Source organism: Erpetoichthys calabaricus, chromosome 1 (assembly GCF_900747795.2).
Source record: "Erpetoichthys calabaricus chromosome 1, fErpCal1.3, whole genome shotgun sequence".
In the NCBI taxonomy this organism is placed as follows: Eukaryota; Metazoa; Chordata; class Cladistia; order Polypteriformes; family Polypteridae; genus Erpetoichthys; species Erpetoichthys calabaricus.
The window spans coordinates 221,459,477-221,476,429 of record NC_041394.2 but is presented as its reverse complement, the minus strand read 5'-3'; the positions used below and the strand labels follow the sequence as shown (position 1 = coordinate 221,476,429).

General features: G+C 36.9%; 1 protein-coding gene across 1 annotated transcript in view; it reads left to right on the top strand.

Annotated features, from left to right (window-relative positions):
* The window catches only part of creld2 (cysteine-rich with EGF-like domains 2), a 32,070-nt gene extending 15,327 nt beyond the window's left edge, over positions 1-16,743 (top strand). The window contains exons 5-10 of the mRNA XM_028812044.2: positions 5,291-5,467; positions 5,906-6,004; positions 7,833-7,916; positions 8,326-8,421; positions 8,681-8,824; positions 16,621-16,743. Of these exons, the coding sequence (XP_028667877.1) occupies positions 5,291-5,467; positions 5,906-6,004; positions 7,833-7,916; positions 8,326-8,421; positions 8,681-8,824; positions 16,621-16,694 (674 nt within the window). The 3' untranslated portion in view covers positions 16,695-16,743. The remainder of the gene's footprint in view (positions 1-5,290; positions 5,468-5,905; positions 6,005-7,832; positions 7,917-8,325; positions 8,422-8,680; positions 8,825-16,620) is intronic.
* Positions 16,744-16,953: the final 210 nt, after the last annotated feature.

Genomic DNA, 16,953 nt, shown 5'->3' with positions numbered 1-16,953 from the left:
CAGCCAGCATGGAAACAACTCAAAGTGCTAGTCAAGCGTCTGCTTTTACATAAGTTTTACAGTTGTTTATTTGAGGTCATGGTAACAAAAGGATCCTACTGCTCAAATTTGTATGTTTAGTTGAAGTTATGCTAGAATTAAGATAACTGTTGCCCAATATAAAAATTGATTTTTTTTTTGTTGCTTAAAATCATGCTACATCCAAAGTTTGTAAGCGCCTTGAGCATGGGAAAGGTGTGTATAAATGTAATTCAGACAGTATAGCAAAATTATAGGAAATAGTGAAAATCGGTAGCAAGGGGCATTCATTCAAAATATTTGATCTAAAGCAATGTGCAAAGTTCTGGCTTTCCTTGAGCAAAAGCATGCAAAGGCAAAACTATACTGGATGGCTAAAGGACATTGACCAGTTGCTTGTTGACAAGTGGCTTTGTCTCAAATTTAGGTTAAAAAAAAAAATCAAGCACTGTCTATTACCCTAGGTTCTTGTCTATAAGCCGGACTCGTGTATAACCCGGAGACCAAAAATCATACAAATTTTTAAAATAAAATCTTATCATAGATAAGCCGGACTCATGGATAAGCCGAACGTTCTATAACCTATAACTAATAGAAGAGAGGGAGGTCAGTGGTCTCACTCGCACCCATTTAATTTCTTTAAGGGGGGAGAGAGTGTGAGATATTGACGTCTCTCTCACTCCCCGCATGGCGCAGCCGGAGCGCGTTCTTTCTGCTCTGGGTGTCGCCGAGTCAACACGCGCGCGTAGCGGTCATTTAAATTGTGATTTTATATGTAAGCATATTTAAATATATATCGCAGATTTTTTGCTGGTTCGCGGATTTCTGCGGACAATGGGTCTTTTAATTTCTGGTACATGCTTCCTCAGTTGGTTTGCCCAGTTGATTTCATACAAGGGACGCTATTGGCAGATGGCTGAGAAGCTAGATTGCTTACTTTTCTCTCTCTCTTGCGCTGACTATCTGTGATCCTGACATATGGGGATTGAGCAGGGGGGCTGTTCGCACACCTAGACGATAGGGACGCTCGTCTAAAAATGCTGAAAGATTATCTTCACGTTGCTATCTTTTGTAAAGCTGATTCCTGAAAAGACATGCTGCACAGTGCTTCGCATACTTAAAAGCTCGAAGGGCACGTATTGATTTTTGACTGAAAAACAAACTCTCTCTCTCTCTCTCTCTCTCTCTCTCTCTCTCTCCTCCTGACGGAGGGGGTGTGAGCTGCCGCCTTCAACAGCTTTGTGCCGCGGTGCTTCGCATACCTAAAAGCCAAACAGCACCATTGATTTGTTTGCTAAAGATTGTTTTCTCTATCTATGTGACATTCTGTGCTCCTGACACACACACCTTTGAAGAGGAAGATATGTTTGCATTCTTTTAATTGTGAGACAGAACTGTCATCTCTGTCTTGTCATGGAGCACAGTTTAAACTTTTGAAAAAGAGACAAATGTTTGTTTGCAGTGTTTGAATAACGTTCCTGTCTCTCTACAACCTCCTGTGTTTCTGCGCAAATCTGTGACCCAAGCATGACAATATAAAAATAACCATATAAACATATGGTTTCTACTTCGCGGATTTTCTTATTTCGCGGGTGGCTCTGGAACGCAACCCCCGCGATGGAGGAGGGATTACTGTATAAGCCGGATTTATGTATAAGCCGATATTCTATTTTTTCATTTTCATTTTTCCTTAGATAAGCCGCGGCTTATAGACAAGAACTTAGGGTATTAATTTGGTCTATAGTGACTTAGGAGGAAATTAGGAATGCAGAAATGTGTTGTATTTATGATTAATATTTATTTTATAAATATTAGGTTTTTGTTGGTTTAGAGGTCTCTGTAGAGTTTGCATATTCTTCCTGTGTCTTTGTAGTTCAAAATTGCCTGCATTTGACTAGTAACTGTTCCAGAGCTAGTTACTGCCTTGTGCCCAGCCCACCTCAACCTTGAACTAGATTAACTGAGTTAATGAATATTATGTTATATATCCTTTGGAGCTGTAGTTTTTAAAGCTGGAGCCTGAGAATAAATTTTTACTTTTCTTCAAAATTGACACAGTTCCATTTAAGTTTTCAAGTTAACTTGTTATATCACTCTTTATTAGAAGGATAATTGGTTATTAGTAGACTATAAAACAGAATTAATAAAAGCAGGTAAATATTAATTGATCAGAGAAATATCCCCCTTGGGCTTTGACTGAATGATTTTTATAGTCCCAGAGATTCATATATCTATCTTATGGACCTGATAAATGATTATCATGATTTGTTTCCCCAACTATTAATATTTTGAAACTTTATATCTACTTTAATATTATAGGGTGAGAAATAATAAGTACCAGATTCTTATCAGTATATGTCAAGTTCCAACTTGTAAGTTTTTATCCCTCCCCATTTATCCTGTTTTCCAACTAGTGTCCTAGAGAAAACCTTTTCAGGAAATAAGACCTACCAAGCCTCTGGATGAGCAATCAGTATATGAGTGCCAGCAGTTAGGTGGGAGATTATTTTTATTACAATTCTTATCGTTTATGCAAAATACTCTCCTCCTCCTTCTGGTTCTTTTCACCATTATCTAATGCCCATCACCTGGCCTTGTGTCCATCATCTGACCAAAACTTGTCCAGATTACCCCTTACACTGTGCAGTGTGACTGAGACTTGCTTATTGATCGATTCCCACCATTGAGTCAGAATCTGAAGGACCCACTCATAACATACTGTACCTCTTAAATGAATGTCTTCTTATTGCACAAGCATTCCTCAAGGCTGCAGGTTTGGGCAGATGCATCTTTGGAAACAATAGAGCTAAGTTTTCTTATAGTTCACTCTATCCTTGGCTTGTCATCACCTCATTCTAGTGTCCGAGCAGGCAGACAGAACAAGTGGCTTTGAGCTGATAAGCACAGGTGGTTTTCTTGACTGCTGGGAAGAAATTGACATAAGCTTTCAATAATTTAACTTTTGTATATATATTTTTTTCTTTTTCTAAAACAGTGGAATGTTTAGTTCTCTTAAGATTAAAATCTCAGCAGCTATAATTCTTAAAAAATTGTTTTTTCAGCTCTCTCAGAGTACACAGAGTCATTGACTTTTTATTATCTCACTGAAATTTTTAAAAATTCAAAAAAAAATCAAAAAAGCCACTTCAAAAATGAAAACATAAGTAAAGTTTTTAATAATTCTAAAGCTAATAATTGAAAGTGAATTGATCCGTAAATAAAGTAATTCCCATGAATACGAATGAGTTCCATTCCAAGAGCTCATTTGCATGTTCAATTTGTTAGTAAGTCTAGCAAAGAAAGCCTAGGCACCCATTGAACACAATGCAACTCCCAGCCCTCAACCCCTATAGAAAACAAGTATATGTACAGCTGTTTGTGCATAAGATAATGCTTTTAAAAGTTAATATGTATATTTTGTTACAAAGTAACAAAGTTCATTTTTGTTTCCATTGTTTTCCATCAGCTGGTTTCACTGTTTACGTTCTCAGCTAGCCTATGTATGCAGACCTACCTCTTCTCAACTCCTATCAAAAAATATTTGTACTGTTCAGTACACAAGAAAATGCCTTTAAAATTTAATATTTGTATTTTTTGTTATAGACTTCTAGTGCATTTTAACACAAATAACAAATTTATTTATTTATTCCCATTGTTTTCAGTTAGCTGATTTCAGTACAGTAGACTCTGTTAACGCTAGCGAATGAGCCTACATGTTTGTCTTTAAATTTACTTCAGCCACCACACACAAAGTGAGCAATTGGATGGCATCACTCCACACCTACTGCCCATCACTCGTCGTCTTTATCTGTCTTTTACTCCTCCACTCCTCCCAACAAGCTTTGTCAACCCACCACCCGATTCTGGGCTCATTTCTGTGAGTTCGGTCCAGTCCTTTTATATTGGGCTACCTGCAAGTGCTTCTGCTCTTCCGCCCACATGGTCTGCAAGCACTTCCTGGTTAGGCGGAAACGTCATGCCATATGTCTCTTCCACAGCACCCCCCTAGTTGGGATATCGAACTCCAAGTCCCATAGTGCCCTGTGAGCTGCCATCTAGCATTTTGGGGAGATTGCAGTGCCCTAAAGCAGCCTACTTCCCCCATCCTTCCATCTTTTGGGCGTCCCAGCCAGGTTGGGCTGTCAGCCGTCCCTTAAAATATTCCTGCATTCATTGTCTGTTTGGATAAAGGTGTTTGCTAAAATTAATAATAATGGAAAGGCATTTAGTACATTCATTTGAGAATACTGTAAAGTTTTGTGATTCCCCAGTTTATTTAAAACAGAAAGTTAAAGTGTTATAATATTTATAGACTTTTGACAGCACACAGAAAAGCAAGCCACAAAAACTGATTTAAAAACTGTGTGTAACATCTGCAAAATTTCTGTAGAAAGTGGATTAAAGTGCGAAATATGCATTTTCTTAGTTTTAATTTTGACTATAACTGTTTTTGCATATCTACCTGAAGTACAGTGCACATGCAGGCACCTCCCTTTCTTCCAGTAGGGGTTTAGAGAGTTGTATACATGCTGGCTCCTTCATTTAAATGGGATGGAGGAGCCAAACTGTAATGGAGCTTGAAAAAGTAGCGTACACTTGGAAATTATAAACAATGAGAGCATTACATACCATAGTAGATGAATTAGGTAAATGTAATATATAACACATTAGCCGTAAAGCATACTATGATTGCATCTGGATAGTCATGATTTACTGGGGATCATCAGTGATCATCATATAGTTTGTGATGTTTGCAAAATATTACATCTCTCAAGATATTAACTATTTAAGCTTTTGTTAAGACTTCAACATTTGAGTAAACTAACATCAGTATGCAATTTTTTGCACAGTATATTAAGTTGCACTCAGTATGTTAATTGTTACACAGTTTGTAATTATATTGGAAGACAAATGTACTGTTTCATCTAAATAAAATAAGACTGGGGAAAAAAACGTCTGGAGAAGTGTGTAGAATTACAAATTAAAAATTGAAAAATCTGTGTTTGGCACAGATCTGTGTTTTGGCACAAATTGAGGTCTATTCTTATGTTACTAAATAAAATAAGTAATTATGTGTGTGATTTTTTTAAAATTAAATTCCCATTTAACAGGTCTTTAAAAAAAAAAAAAAAAAAAAAAAAAAAAAAAGGTATCTTACATGTTTACTATAAAATGTGTATAAAGGTAGCTTACTCAGAAAACCTGTATGGACAACATATTTCAAGAATATAATCCTGTTACTTTGTTAACATAACTTCTTTTTGCTTTTGAGCTTGTATTGGAGGCTCTGAGAGTCCCTGCAATGGCAATGGAAAATGCAAGGGGGATGGCACTCGAACAGGTGATGGAAAATGCAGTTGTGACAAGGAATATGAAGGAGATTTGTGTCTAGAGTGTGCAGATGGCTATTATAGTAAAGAACGAAATGACACTTTCAGTTTATGTACAGGTAATCTGTTTTTGATACTACTGCTTTAAAATAATTGTATAAATAAGAAAAAAAAAATAAAGAACATTTTAAAATATCCATTTTGCAATCAATCCGCTGAAATAGAAAGTTATACAGATGGTAAACTTTAAAAAATGTGTTTTAGCAGATATCTTACTGGATATAAACCTATTTGAAAATGTTTGCATTTAAACCATACAAACAAAACCTAGGTATCCTTATTTTAAGGGGTTTATTTTAGAATTAAAAATTTGCTATAAGTAAATTATTAGGAATTTGAAATATTTATAACTAGGTAAAAATGCAAAAATGCTTCATGCGGTTCTTATTTCAAGAGTATATATGCATGGAAAATTATGAACATTTAGATACATAAGACAGTGATATAGAACGAAAGTAACTTTCCCTTAAATATTTGCTTCTGTATAACTGTTTCAGAATGTCATGAGTCTTGCAAGACATGTACTGGCCCAACCAATAAGGACTGCAAAGAATGCAAAAATGGGTGGCTTAAAAATAATGTGGAAGAGTGTAACGGTAAGATGAATTCTACTTGTTTATTTATTTATTATTTATTTTGTATGTTATTAATACATTTTATCTGTTGGGGTCTTATGTCCAGCAGAGGGACTTATCTCCATGAATGGACAAACTTCACTGTGATTGTTCAGTGCACAATCAGTGTCAGGTTCTGCTAGGGAAAATGCAAAGTCTCTCTCCTTCTCGGTTAGGTGAGGAATTGTCAGTGCCCACATTGGGCTGTAACTCAAAAGTCCCAGAGATGAGTTGGTCAGTGTTTGTTGTGCTATAGCATTTCTAGATTTCAATGGTTGTGGGGATTCATGTACCAGGTTGTGGCAAACTTTTTCATAATTTTAATATAATATTGTTTTGGTTAAGGAAGCTACACAGAGTTTATATTGGAGCATCACACCTTTTGCTAGAAAACTCTGGAAACCAAGAATGTTCTCTGTGTTTCTCATGGGTACAGCCTAAGAAATACTTTTCTTAGACTAATACATCATAGTAGTGAAAATGGGGATGCTGGGGGGAAGAATGTGAAATAAAAAGAAAAGCAAGCAATTTGACAGTATTACATTAAGGGGAAATAAAATATATATTGTACATGAAAGAGCAAGTTATCATAATTAGATTGTGTATACAAGTGCAACACATATTCAATACACTGACCACAGTGGAATATTGAATGTTAATTGAACTTCATTGCTGTCTACAAAATCCTAATCTCTCTATTATAAAAAAAAAAAAAAAACTTCTCAGAAGACAATTTGAAGTCCCGCGAGAGACACTGTAACTTGCTCCCAGCTCTTAAAACAACAACAAGCGACAAGCAAAACATGCAGCTCACCAGCAGCAGAAAGCCAGCAGATGATCCGACCGCTTCTCCTTGCGTGCCTTCAGCCACCACGCAAGCCGCAGAGACGCAAAGTGGCAAGAGGACAGCTGCTGTACAGGCTTTAAAATGATCGACAGGCAGCGCGACAGCAGCAGTAGCATCAGAAAGACAGCAGATGATCCGACGGCACCTCCTTCACAATGCGATTAGTGTTACACGTCCTGCGAGAAAGAGATTTAACCACACCCAGGGCTGGAAATAAAGGACAAGTATTGTTTTTACAACGTCACGTGAGACAAGGCAGTGAGACATCATTTAAAACAAGTCCACGGACATATAACCTAACAGTTGTTGGATTGCTTTTGGCAGACACACTGCATGTGCTCCCAGCTCTCTCACTTCTCCTTAGCGTGTGTTCAGCCACCCTAACAATCCATCCCCCCCGCCCCCCCCGCCCCTACCTTTTCACAACACGAGCAGCAGAGACACGAAGTGGCAAAAGGACAGCTGCAGTACAGGCTTTGAAATGGATCGGGCAGTAAGACAAGCAAAACGGGCAACTCGCCAGCAGCAGAAAGACAGCAGATGATCCGATGGCATCTCCTTAGCGTGCGTTCAGTCGCACCCCCTTCACAACGCTAGCAGCGTTATACGCCCTGCAAGAAAGAGATGTAACCACGCTCGGTGCTGGAAATAAAGGACAAGTATTGTTTTTACAAACTTTTTAAATTAAAAATGAAAATGATGCATATGTAACAATTCCCATGAAAATAACAATCTCTTTAAATTGTATATCCGGTAAACTAAATCCAGGGGTGGGTGAGCGAAGCAAGCAGGGGGCGGAGCCCCCTAGTATTACTTAAAGTTATAGAGTTTCACTTACACTTTTGTGTTTCTACCTTTTTAACTGCATTGGCTTAAATGTGAAACTAATTGATTCTCACTTTTCATTTGGAAATAATATTAAGGAGAAGGTATTAAATGTTTTTTGTTTTTTTCTTTTTCAAGATGTTGATGAATGTGCTAACGAAAGTTCACCTTGCACAGAATCACAATATTGCTTAAACAGTCCTGGATCCTACACCTGCAAAGGTTTGTTTGTTATTTTAGAATATGTTCAGAAAAACATGTTAGAGCTATTTGCAATTTCTTCCCCTCTATCAAACGGTGTTATTTAGTATATGTTCGTATTAATGCATGTGGTCTCTTTCCTATTTAACCAAAATATTTTCTCAATTTGACATGATGAGATATTATAGAACAGAATATGTACATCTCTTCAAATTTGTTTATTTGGTGCTTAATAACTGGTTTTACAAGCTGTATTTTTAATGTATTATAATGTAATCACTTTAACATTGTGACGAAAAGTAGACTTGGTGCCGTTTGTGTAATGATGGTGGAAATGGCAGGATATGTTGCATTAGAAAATTTCTGTTTTTAGTATAAAAAGTTTGAGTTTTTTTAATGCGTTTGACTTTGTTTTCCAATATTTAAACAGCATGTGATGAAGCATGTGATACTTGTACTGGAGAAGGCCCTGATCAATGTAAAGCTTGTGCCTCTGGATATACCCTGGAAGATTCAAAATGCACAGGTGAATAAAAATTTAGTTTTGATTATGTTGTGTTTTTTTTTTTTTTTTTTTTTTTTCCCCTTTGTTCTTCTTCTTGATCTATGTATCTAACCTGAATGTTGCGTGGTCGGAAAACCCATTCAGACTCGGAGGGCATGTGCAATTTCCACATGGAAGTGCGCTATAAAATTAATGATTTTTTTTTTCTTGCCTTTTTAACACCTTTACATTTTTCCTGTTAAATATTATTTGTGAATAAATTACTTTTATGTGTTTTCAGATATAAATGAATGTGATAATTCTGAAGAGAAAGTCTGCTCTCGTGAAAATGAGGAATGTGTTAACACGAAAGGCAGCTTCAAATGCTTTTGTGCTGTGGGCTTTGAAGATCAAGAAGGAGTTTGTGTAGAAACCAAACAGACAGGTGAATTTTTTTTTTCCTTTAGAAACATACTATAGTAATATAGACATGTATGTATGCATGCATGCTTGTAAAGTGTACTGAATATCATAACAAAGCATGCCTAATCACATGATTGTTTTTTTTTTTTTTAAGATCATTGTGTGATTACTACAGGTGCAATCTTTACATCTGGAAGTGTGAAATGTAAATAAACAGCTGTGATATTTTCCTTCTGGAATATGTGTGTCCCACCCTTACCCAGAACAAAAGTACTAAAAAGAGGAAAAGACTAGATCGTTAACAAAATAAGAGGTTTTATTATGTAAAATTAAAAGAACAGAGGGATAAAGAGTGAATGAGTCAAAGTAACAAGAGACACGGATGGAAGGTAATCTTCACAGCAACCCAGACTTGCCTTATGAAAGGGCTTTGGGCTATATCAACCTGATTGGTGGTGTTTTTTTTGATTCATGAACACACAATTCAACACAGAGTATACAAGCACTCACTCTGAATATCCGACTGCACTACTGTCCTACCAGATTGAGCCTTTGCTGACCCTACACTCACAGCACTTAGTGTCTCATCAGGAAGTGACTTTAAAGCTCCCTAACAATTGCTCTTCTTGAATCATTCCAGGAATGGCTTCTTGGGTCAGGAGTGCCTTCCTGTAGTCCTACTACCTGTCTTACAGAGCTCTCTTTGGACAGTTACTAAAGTCTTAGATGCAAGGCAACCCACTAGCAGCTGCTTGCTTGCATTACACTCACAAGAAGACTGATTGACCTAGTGGTTAAAATAAATCGCTATAATAATAATAATAATTCATTGCATTTATATACTGTTTACACCACATATAGACTGACCTCTAATGGCTGTTGACCCACATAATGTGAATTTCCCCTTGGGATTAATAAAGTCTCTCTCTCTCTCAGGGAGGATCCTGAAACATATGTATCTCCTACTACTATTTTTCACACCTATACAACCCTTTGTATTCCTGACACTAACCTGCCAAGCCCTATTACATTTGTTAAATATAACCACAGACTTTGCACTCCAGTTACGAAGAGGTCATTTCCCAACTTAAATTATGAACCCACTTGTAAGTAATTGTTTGCTGTCCAAATCGGTAGGACACAAGCATGATCCATGTTTCACCACAAAGATGCTCCGGAGTTACTTCTTCTGTTCTCTTGGTGTGTTTTTTGTTATTTTTATAAAGGAAATTTCAGTTTGGCCTCTAATATCTGCATCACTTTATAGTAAATACTTTTCTTTAAAATGCTTGAGTAAAAGATCCAGTACTCAATATGCTTCTTTCTCTGGTGGTTGTTTGGCTAATTAACTTTTTTTACTTAAAATCTTTGCCAGCTGTATAATTGACCTTTGAAAATATTCCTTTGCCAATTGTTGTTTAAATGCACTATATATATTAGTTGCAGGTACTGATTCCAATTGTTAGGCTATCAAGCTATATTAGTGTGCCTTAAACATTTCTTCCTTCTTCCAGTTTGCGTTTTTTGATTTGTTTGACACCTTGAGTAATAAGTGATATGTATATGCCATGCTGACATTTACGATACTAAGGGTAGTTTTTTTCTGTGTTGGATGGAGACAGGAGAGGATGTTCAGTGCTTAGTCAACTCTTTTCATATGTGCATGACCTATTGTCCTATTTGTGAACAGATCAGTCCAGAATCATTCTGTTGCTGTACAGTAGTTCTGAATTTTTCAATTGTGGTTTCTGCCTCTTGCATCTTATTTTATCATTCATTGTGCAATACAGTCAAGAAGAGCTGTGACGTATGGGAGCATAAAAATGTTGACTGAAAGCTGTCACTTGTTTCCAGTATGATTTTTATTGTTTTATCTTTTACAGCTTTTCTATGTAACAATACAGTAATATATATGAGGTCTATCATGAAATTGTGACTTGTAATAAAAGAATATTATTGAACACATTATTACATTTTGACAATGTCACCTTTAAAATTCCCTTAGAAGATATCCACCATTTTCATCAGACCTTCAACCCCATGAAGTACATCAGTACATCACTTATGGCTCTGTGGATGTTTTCAGTAATTTTAACATTGATTGCTTTTAGGTAATTCTTAAATTTGATTTGGAGAAAAAAGACACCTGGAGAGCAATCTAGTGAATACTGTAGTACTCAGTGGTCAAACTCCCATTACAGACGGCTCTCAACTAATATGTGAACTATTTGGGTGCAGGATAAATTTTTTGGTAAAAGGACTTTTGCCAATGAGAAACTTAAGCTTGGAATAAAATCCTATTACCATAAGTTATCTAACTTTTTGCATGTTTCTAATGTAGTTTCTTGAAGTTTCAGTTACAAAATTTGATATCATAAATTTGCTTAACATTCTTGTATTCTGTTTATAATGCTATAATAAATGGTTCATTATTTTACATTTAGGCAGAGTACAAATGATGAACCAAGTTGCAACAAATTTTGTTGCCACTAAGCAATCAAATGACAAGTCACTATGTGTTTATGGAGACAATACTGTCGCACCATTTTGAAATTAACGGTTTCATTAATTTCATGGTAGGCCACATTAACTTCCTTGTTCACATACCAACTGAAAATCCATTGTATGTGTATCTTTTGGCTGGGCTGTATGGTAACAAACCATTTGGAGAAATGTGCAGTACTTTCTTCTTGGCAACAGTTTTTTAGAAATATTTGGTGAATTATTACATTTAAAGCTTACAGATAATGTAATATTTATGAAAATGTTGACATGCTTGTACAGTAAAAATATATAAAAGTTTATTTGCATGTGCATTTTGGGTTGCAGTTGTAGAAGACAAGTTTTGAGTACTAGCTAATTCTCTGGGTGAGATCTCCCTGTTCTAGCAGGGGTAATTCAGTTTTCCTCCCACATGCCAAAAATCTGTATTTGATTAACTGGCAAGTTTGAAATGGTCTGAGAAGTTTGCCCTGTAATAAAGATGAACCAATGGCTTACCCTCTAAGGGAAGTTTTTACCTAGTTGAGTTAGGCAATCTTATACAGGCTTCACCATTGAATTTCCATTACCTTCTGTTGTTCTGGTTCTTTTCCCCTAAATTTAAGCAGAATGAAACCCCTCATTTATATAATATCTTTTTGCATGCACAGTTGGATAATTAGCTAGAAAAGCCCATAGATTCATTTAACACACCCTGTTAAATATTTTAACAGAAACTACTATAAGGCAACTTCTGTCACTGCCTATAATGTACATTAAGAGCTATTGTCTATAACTGGTAACAGTGAGGTGGAGTGGAATTGGGGATTATCTAATCCCTTTTATCATAGTTATGGGTGGGAAGATCAGGCAACCATAGCCGTGGGTGTTGAAGCTCCTACTTCCTAAAGGTTTCTTTCCATACTCCTTGGTGATTTTTTTATTTATTTACTTATTTTATTTGCTGTTAACAGAAAGTCAAAGTGTAAATATATCTGGTAATTGAAAGCTATAAATACCCTTTGACCCGTAGAAGTAAACTAATGAACTCAATATTTAGTTCACTTATTTCTTAATTATTCAAGAAAGAACACCTTAGAATTCTATAGAAAATATATTTTATTGTACTGTTAAGGAATAAATGTTGTACAAGCTTTATATGTACATGGTGTGTGTGTGTGTGTAAATATAATAATAGAATATAAATATTGTTCCTTGTACATTTTATTAGTCAAGTAAATGGATGTATTGAGTGTGTGTGTATTTTACAAGGAGCTTGAAGGGAAGTAGAATAGTACCACAGAGCTTTGCACTGCTGTATCCCAGCATTTGGAGACTTGGCTTGAATCCCTTCCTCATCATTGTCTATATGGAGTTTGCCCACTCTCCCCATTTCTCAGTGAATTTTCTCCAGGTTCTCTGTCTTTTCTTCCACATTCCAAGTATCTGAAAGTATCCAAGTATCTGGATTATTTGGTAACTTTAAACTGGCTTCAGTGTATGAGCAAGAGTGCTCAATGGTGGTCTGGTGCTCCATTCTGCATTGGTACCTGCCTTATGGCTGATGAGGCTGAGATGAAAGAAACAAAATCTTGCATCTTTTGTATATTACATTTCATAATTATGCATAAAGATACTTAGTGCAAGCATACAACATGACACACTTAGTTAGATGTTCGTCCTGGTGTAAATTGCATTGTGTGTGTGTTTGGCAGTTTTTTTTTTTTTTCTTTGCTCTTTTGGAGTGACAAACTTGAAAAATGCAGGTTAAAGTCACTCTTTTATTAATATACATGTATCTATTGATTAGTTTAGCCTTTTCCTTTAGGAAGGCTTAAACATTAGGGCTTGACAAAAATGTAAACTACCCATTATGTCTTCTTAACTTCATTTGACATTTATATAATGTTTATCATTTCATTCATTTTAAGTACTCTTTAAGACTGTACAAAGTTTTATTTGGCAAAAGCCTTTTCAGAACCCAATGCAAGTACATTTATACTTAATTTTTTTTTTCCATTTGTTTTTCCCGTACCCTCCCAAGATTATTCTGACTGCAGACTTCTACGCCACTTTTTTTATTTATTTATTTATTTTTTTTTGATTGCAGAACTGCAGTTCAGCTGTGTTATAAATCGGGTGTGATGCTAGACCCAATGGCCAAGTAACAAAGAGTGACCGGATCTCTGGATCTTATACTGGAGAAAAAATAATACAACAGTTTTGACTTGCTTCATATGCACCTACAGACTGTTGGAAATCTGCAGGATAGCATACTCTGTGCTTCCTTTTCAATAGTCTACTCTACATGCTCGTGCTAGTTTAATATCTAATGTCTTTAAGATGGCTGAAGGTTCCTGAGGACTTACTGTTGTTCTTTGTGCATTACAGAGGGTCCAGTCTGCCATTCCCTTTTGAATGCAAAAAAGAACTTGAGCAGAAGCCAAAAAAGGCACTTGTTAGTGAGAATTAGTCCTACATTCACACTTAAAAACAATACAACATTGAACTGGAGCAGGGAAATGCAATATCCTGTCCTACTCCTGCAGCTGCTTTGTATAATATTGAAAAATTAGTAGTAGCATTGCCAGGTTTACAGGACAAAAATTAAATTCTTACATGCATGTCCAAGCAGCATGCAACCATGATAAGCAAATACTCATGGTGAAAAAGAAAAAAGGTCAAAATTTCCAAGTTATTCTGGTATCCTCATCTAGCAGAAAAGTTTGTGGCAACCCCACAGAGTTTGTAGCTTACACAAAATCCATTCCTGTCCTTTATTATAAAGGTACTGCATCAAAATCCAGCCTACTTCAAAAACGCCTAACAGCTGAACTGCTAGTTTAAACAGAAAATATCCAACTACATGCTAGTGATGGGAACTCCGGCTCTTTTCAAAGCTTCGGCTCTTTTGGATCGGCTCCCTTTAAAGAGCCGGCTCTTACGGCTCCCGAATGGCTCTTCGTTTAGTATCACTTGGATGCTTATATTTTAGCCTAATTAAGCAATTATGAATGGTTTGTGTATAAGCAATTTCTTATTCATTGTTTTCAGACATTACGTATTTTTATGCATTTTTTCATTACAAAAAATATACAGTTACTATTGTTTAACATTTTAATAAAAGCTTTAAATGATCAACTTAACACAAAACCACAGCAAACAAATTAAATAAAGGCCAAACTCAACAACAACAACACAACACTATGACTCTTTGAATAAAAGTTTTTAGGCCAGGTTGGCATTCAGAAATGCCAGATGCCTCAGCTTAGATGGGCTGATGCAATTTCTCCTCTCCGTGATTATTTGTCCTGTTTTTGAGAAGACTCTTTCTGAGGGGGCCGATGTAGCAACAATGCAAAGTCTTCCTACCATTACCTTAACCAGGCGTGGGTAGACTGCAGCCTTGGCCTCCCACCAGCTCAGTGGGTCTTCAGCTCTTTGGATGAGGGGCTCCTCAAGATAGGACCTCAACTCCAGCATAGCATCAGCTTTGGGATTTCTCCTTGCAGTGTCTCCTGTTGCTCTTTCGTCAAAGAGCCTCCACACAGCAGAAGCTTGTGGTTCCTGTGAACACGCCCCTGCTCCAATTTCTTCCTCTTGGCCCTCTGATGGAGGAGCAGACAGTCTGCTGGGGTTGCATCTTGCTGCTGCTGCACTTTTTCTTTGAAATGCCTCATCCACAGCTCTGTTGTCATTAAATGCTACCTTTTTTCCAGAGCAGTGGTTTCTGAAAGCACAGTGTTGTACTCCATCCTCAGATATATAGTTATGGAATAATTGTTTGGGACAAAGTTTTTTTGCTAGGGAGAACATACATGGGGTTTAAGGCCTGTACAAAAATTGTAAATCCTCTGTCCTTCACAATGGAAAATGGTTGAAAGTCGCTAGCTATCATTTTGGCCAGCTCCTCATCGACACTTATTTGTTTGTTTGGCGTCATTTGTTTTGGAATAAATGTGCTTATTTTGGTTTGAACTGAAGACCGTGTTATACCTGCAGTTTTCGGTAAGACAGTGGATGCTGCAGCAGAAGTACTTGGCTCTTTTCCAGGGTCAGTGGATGGCAGGAGAGAGGGCACGCTCTCCTCCAGTTGCACGGATGGGTGGGTGGTTCTTATATGTCTGTGCAGGTTTGTTGTTGACCCTGCTCTAACGGATATTTTCATATTACAAATTCTGCACTTAGCTTTGCAGTCTCCAATATCACTGAAATGCACCCAGATGCTGCTTCTTTTTCGGCTTTCACTCATTTCTTCACTCTTCTTTTTTTCTTCACAAAGCGCTTGCATTTAAATCTGGCTCCTCGTCTGTCGCAGCGACAGGTACACAGAGCGACAGTGTCGCCCTATGTACCTGGCCTGTACCAACACTCGCTGTCTTCAGAGCGTCTGCCCTCCTTCCTTCTTTCACATAATGGTACGATCCTAGTCCGATGTGTTGTTCGTGAACGAGTCGGCATTATGAGCCAATGTTCTGTGCGCCCATATAAGTAAAGTCCCGCCCCTGCCGAATGGATTTTCAGCAGAGCTGAGCAGGAGCCGCTGAAGCTTCGGCTCTGATCGATGGGCATCGGCTCCTCTCGTTCGCTTCAAAGCATCGGCTCTTAGAGCCGGCTCGTTTGCGAACGACACATCACTACTACATGCAGTCACTCTGGTGATTTACATTTCCATATCTTAAATTTTATTGCTAAAAATCTGTCATCCATTGAAGTAAAGTATTCTGCTTTTCATAAGATACAAGACACATTGTTCAGAGGGCTGTGTTTAGTATTAGAGTGAAAACCTCTCTATTAAGTTGTAAACTGATTATTCCAAGTAATTTAAATGTATTTTTGATGTCTTTTCAGTTGTGATTTAACAAGATGTCCACAGTAATGCATTTAACAGTTGCTGAAATGGAATTACAGGTGGCAAAGTTATGTAGTAGTTACAGTGCTTCTACCTTGCAGCTCAAGGCCCGAAATTCATAGTCCAGGATGACCATTGCCTGTGTGATGTTTGCAGCTTCTGTAAGATTTGGCTGGGGTTTCGTCCCACATCCCTAAATGTAATGTTTTTAATAGATACTTCTGTGATAGCCAAGTATGATTTGAATGTGCTCTGCTATGGAATGGCATCTTGTCTGGGTGTGGTTCCTACTTTGTAACCAACACTGTTGAGATGTACACTAGTGTCCTACAACCTAAACTACATATGTGGGTAAGAAAATGGATTGATTCTTCCATTATCCTTGCGTAATGTTCTCCATGCAGGTTGAAAGAAAAAATACTATACTTATTTGAAAGGATTCTCTTTCTAATGTTTCTATACATCTTTTCTTTCTTTCTTTTCAGATGACCACTCTAAAAATGAGTCCTTAGATTCAGAGACAACAAAAGTCTTGGAAAGTACACACCAGGACTTGTGACCCATATTAGCATTTCTGGAAACCACTTTATTAAATTATTTGAACTCTTTTTAGCTCAATATGATAACTTGAATACACTGGCTATTCGTCTGAAGAGAAGAGTGCCAACTGCAAATATGATCCTGTTGCCAGAGTTGAGATTATTGTGTGGGTGTATATATAATATATATATATGGCTAAAAAAAGTTACTTTTTAAGTCATTACTTTTTGAAACAAATGTTGCATACTTTTGTAAATTTATTTACCTTTGGGTAAGTG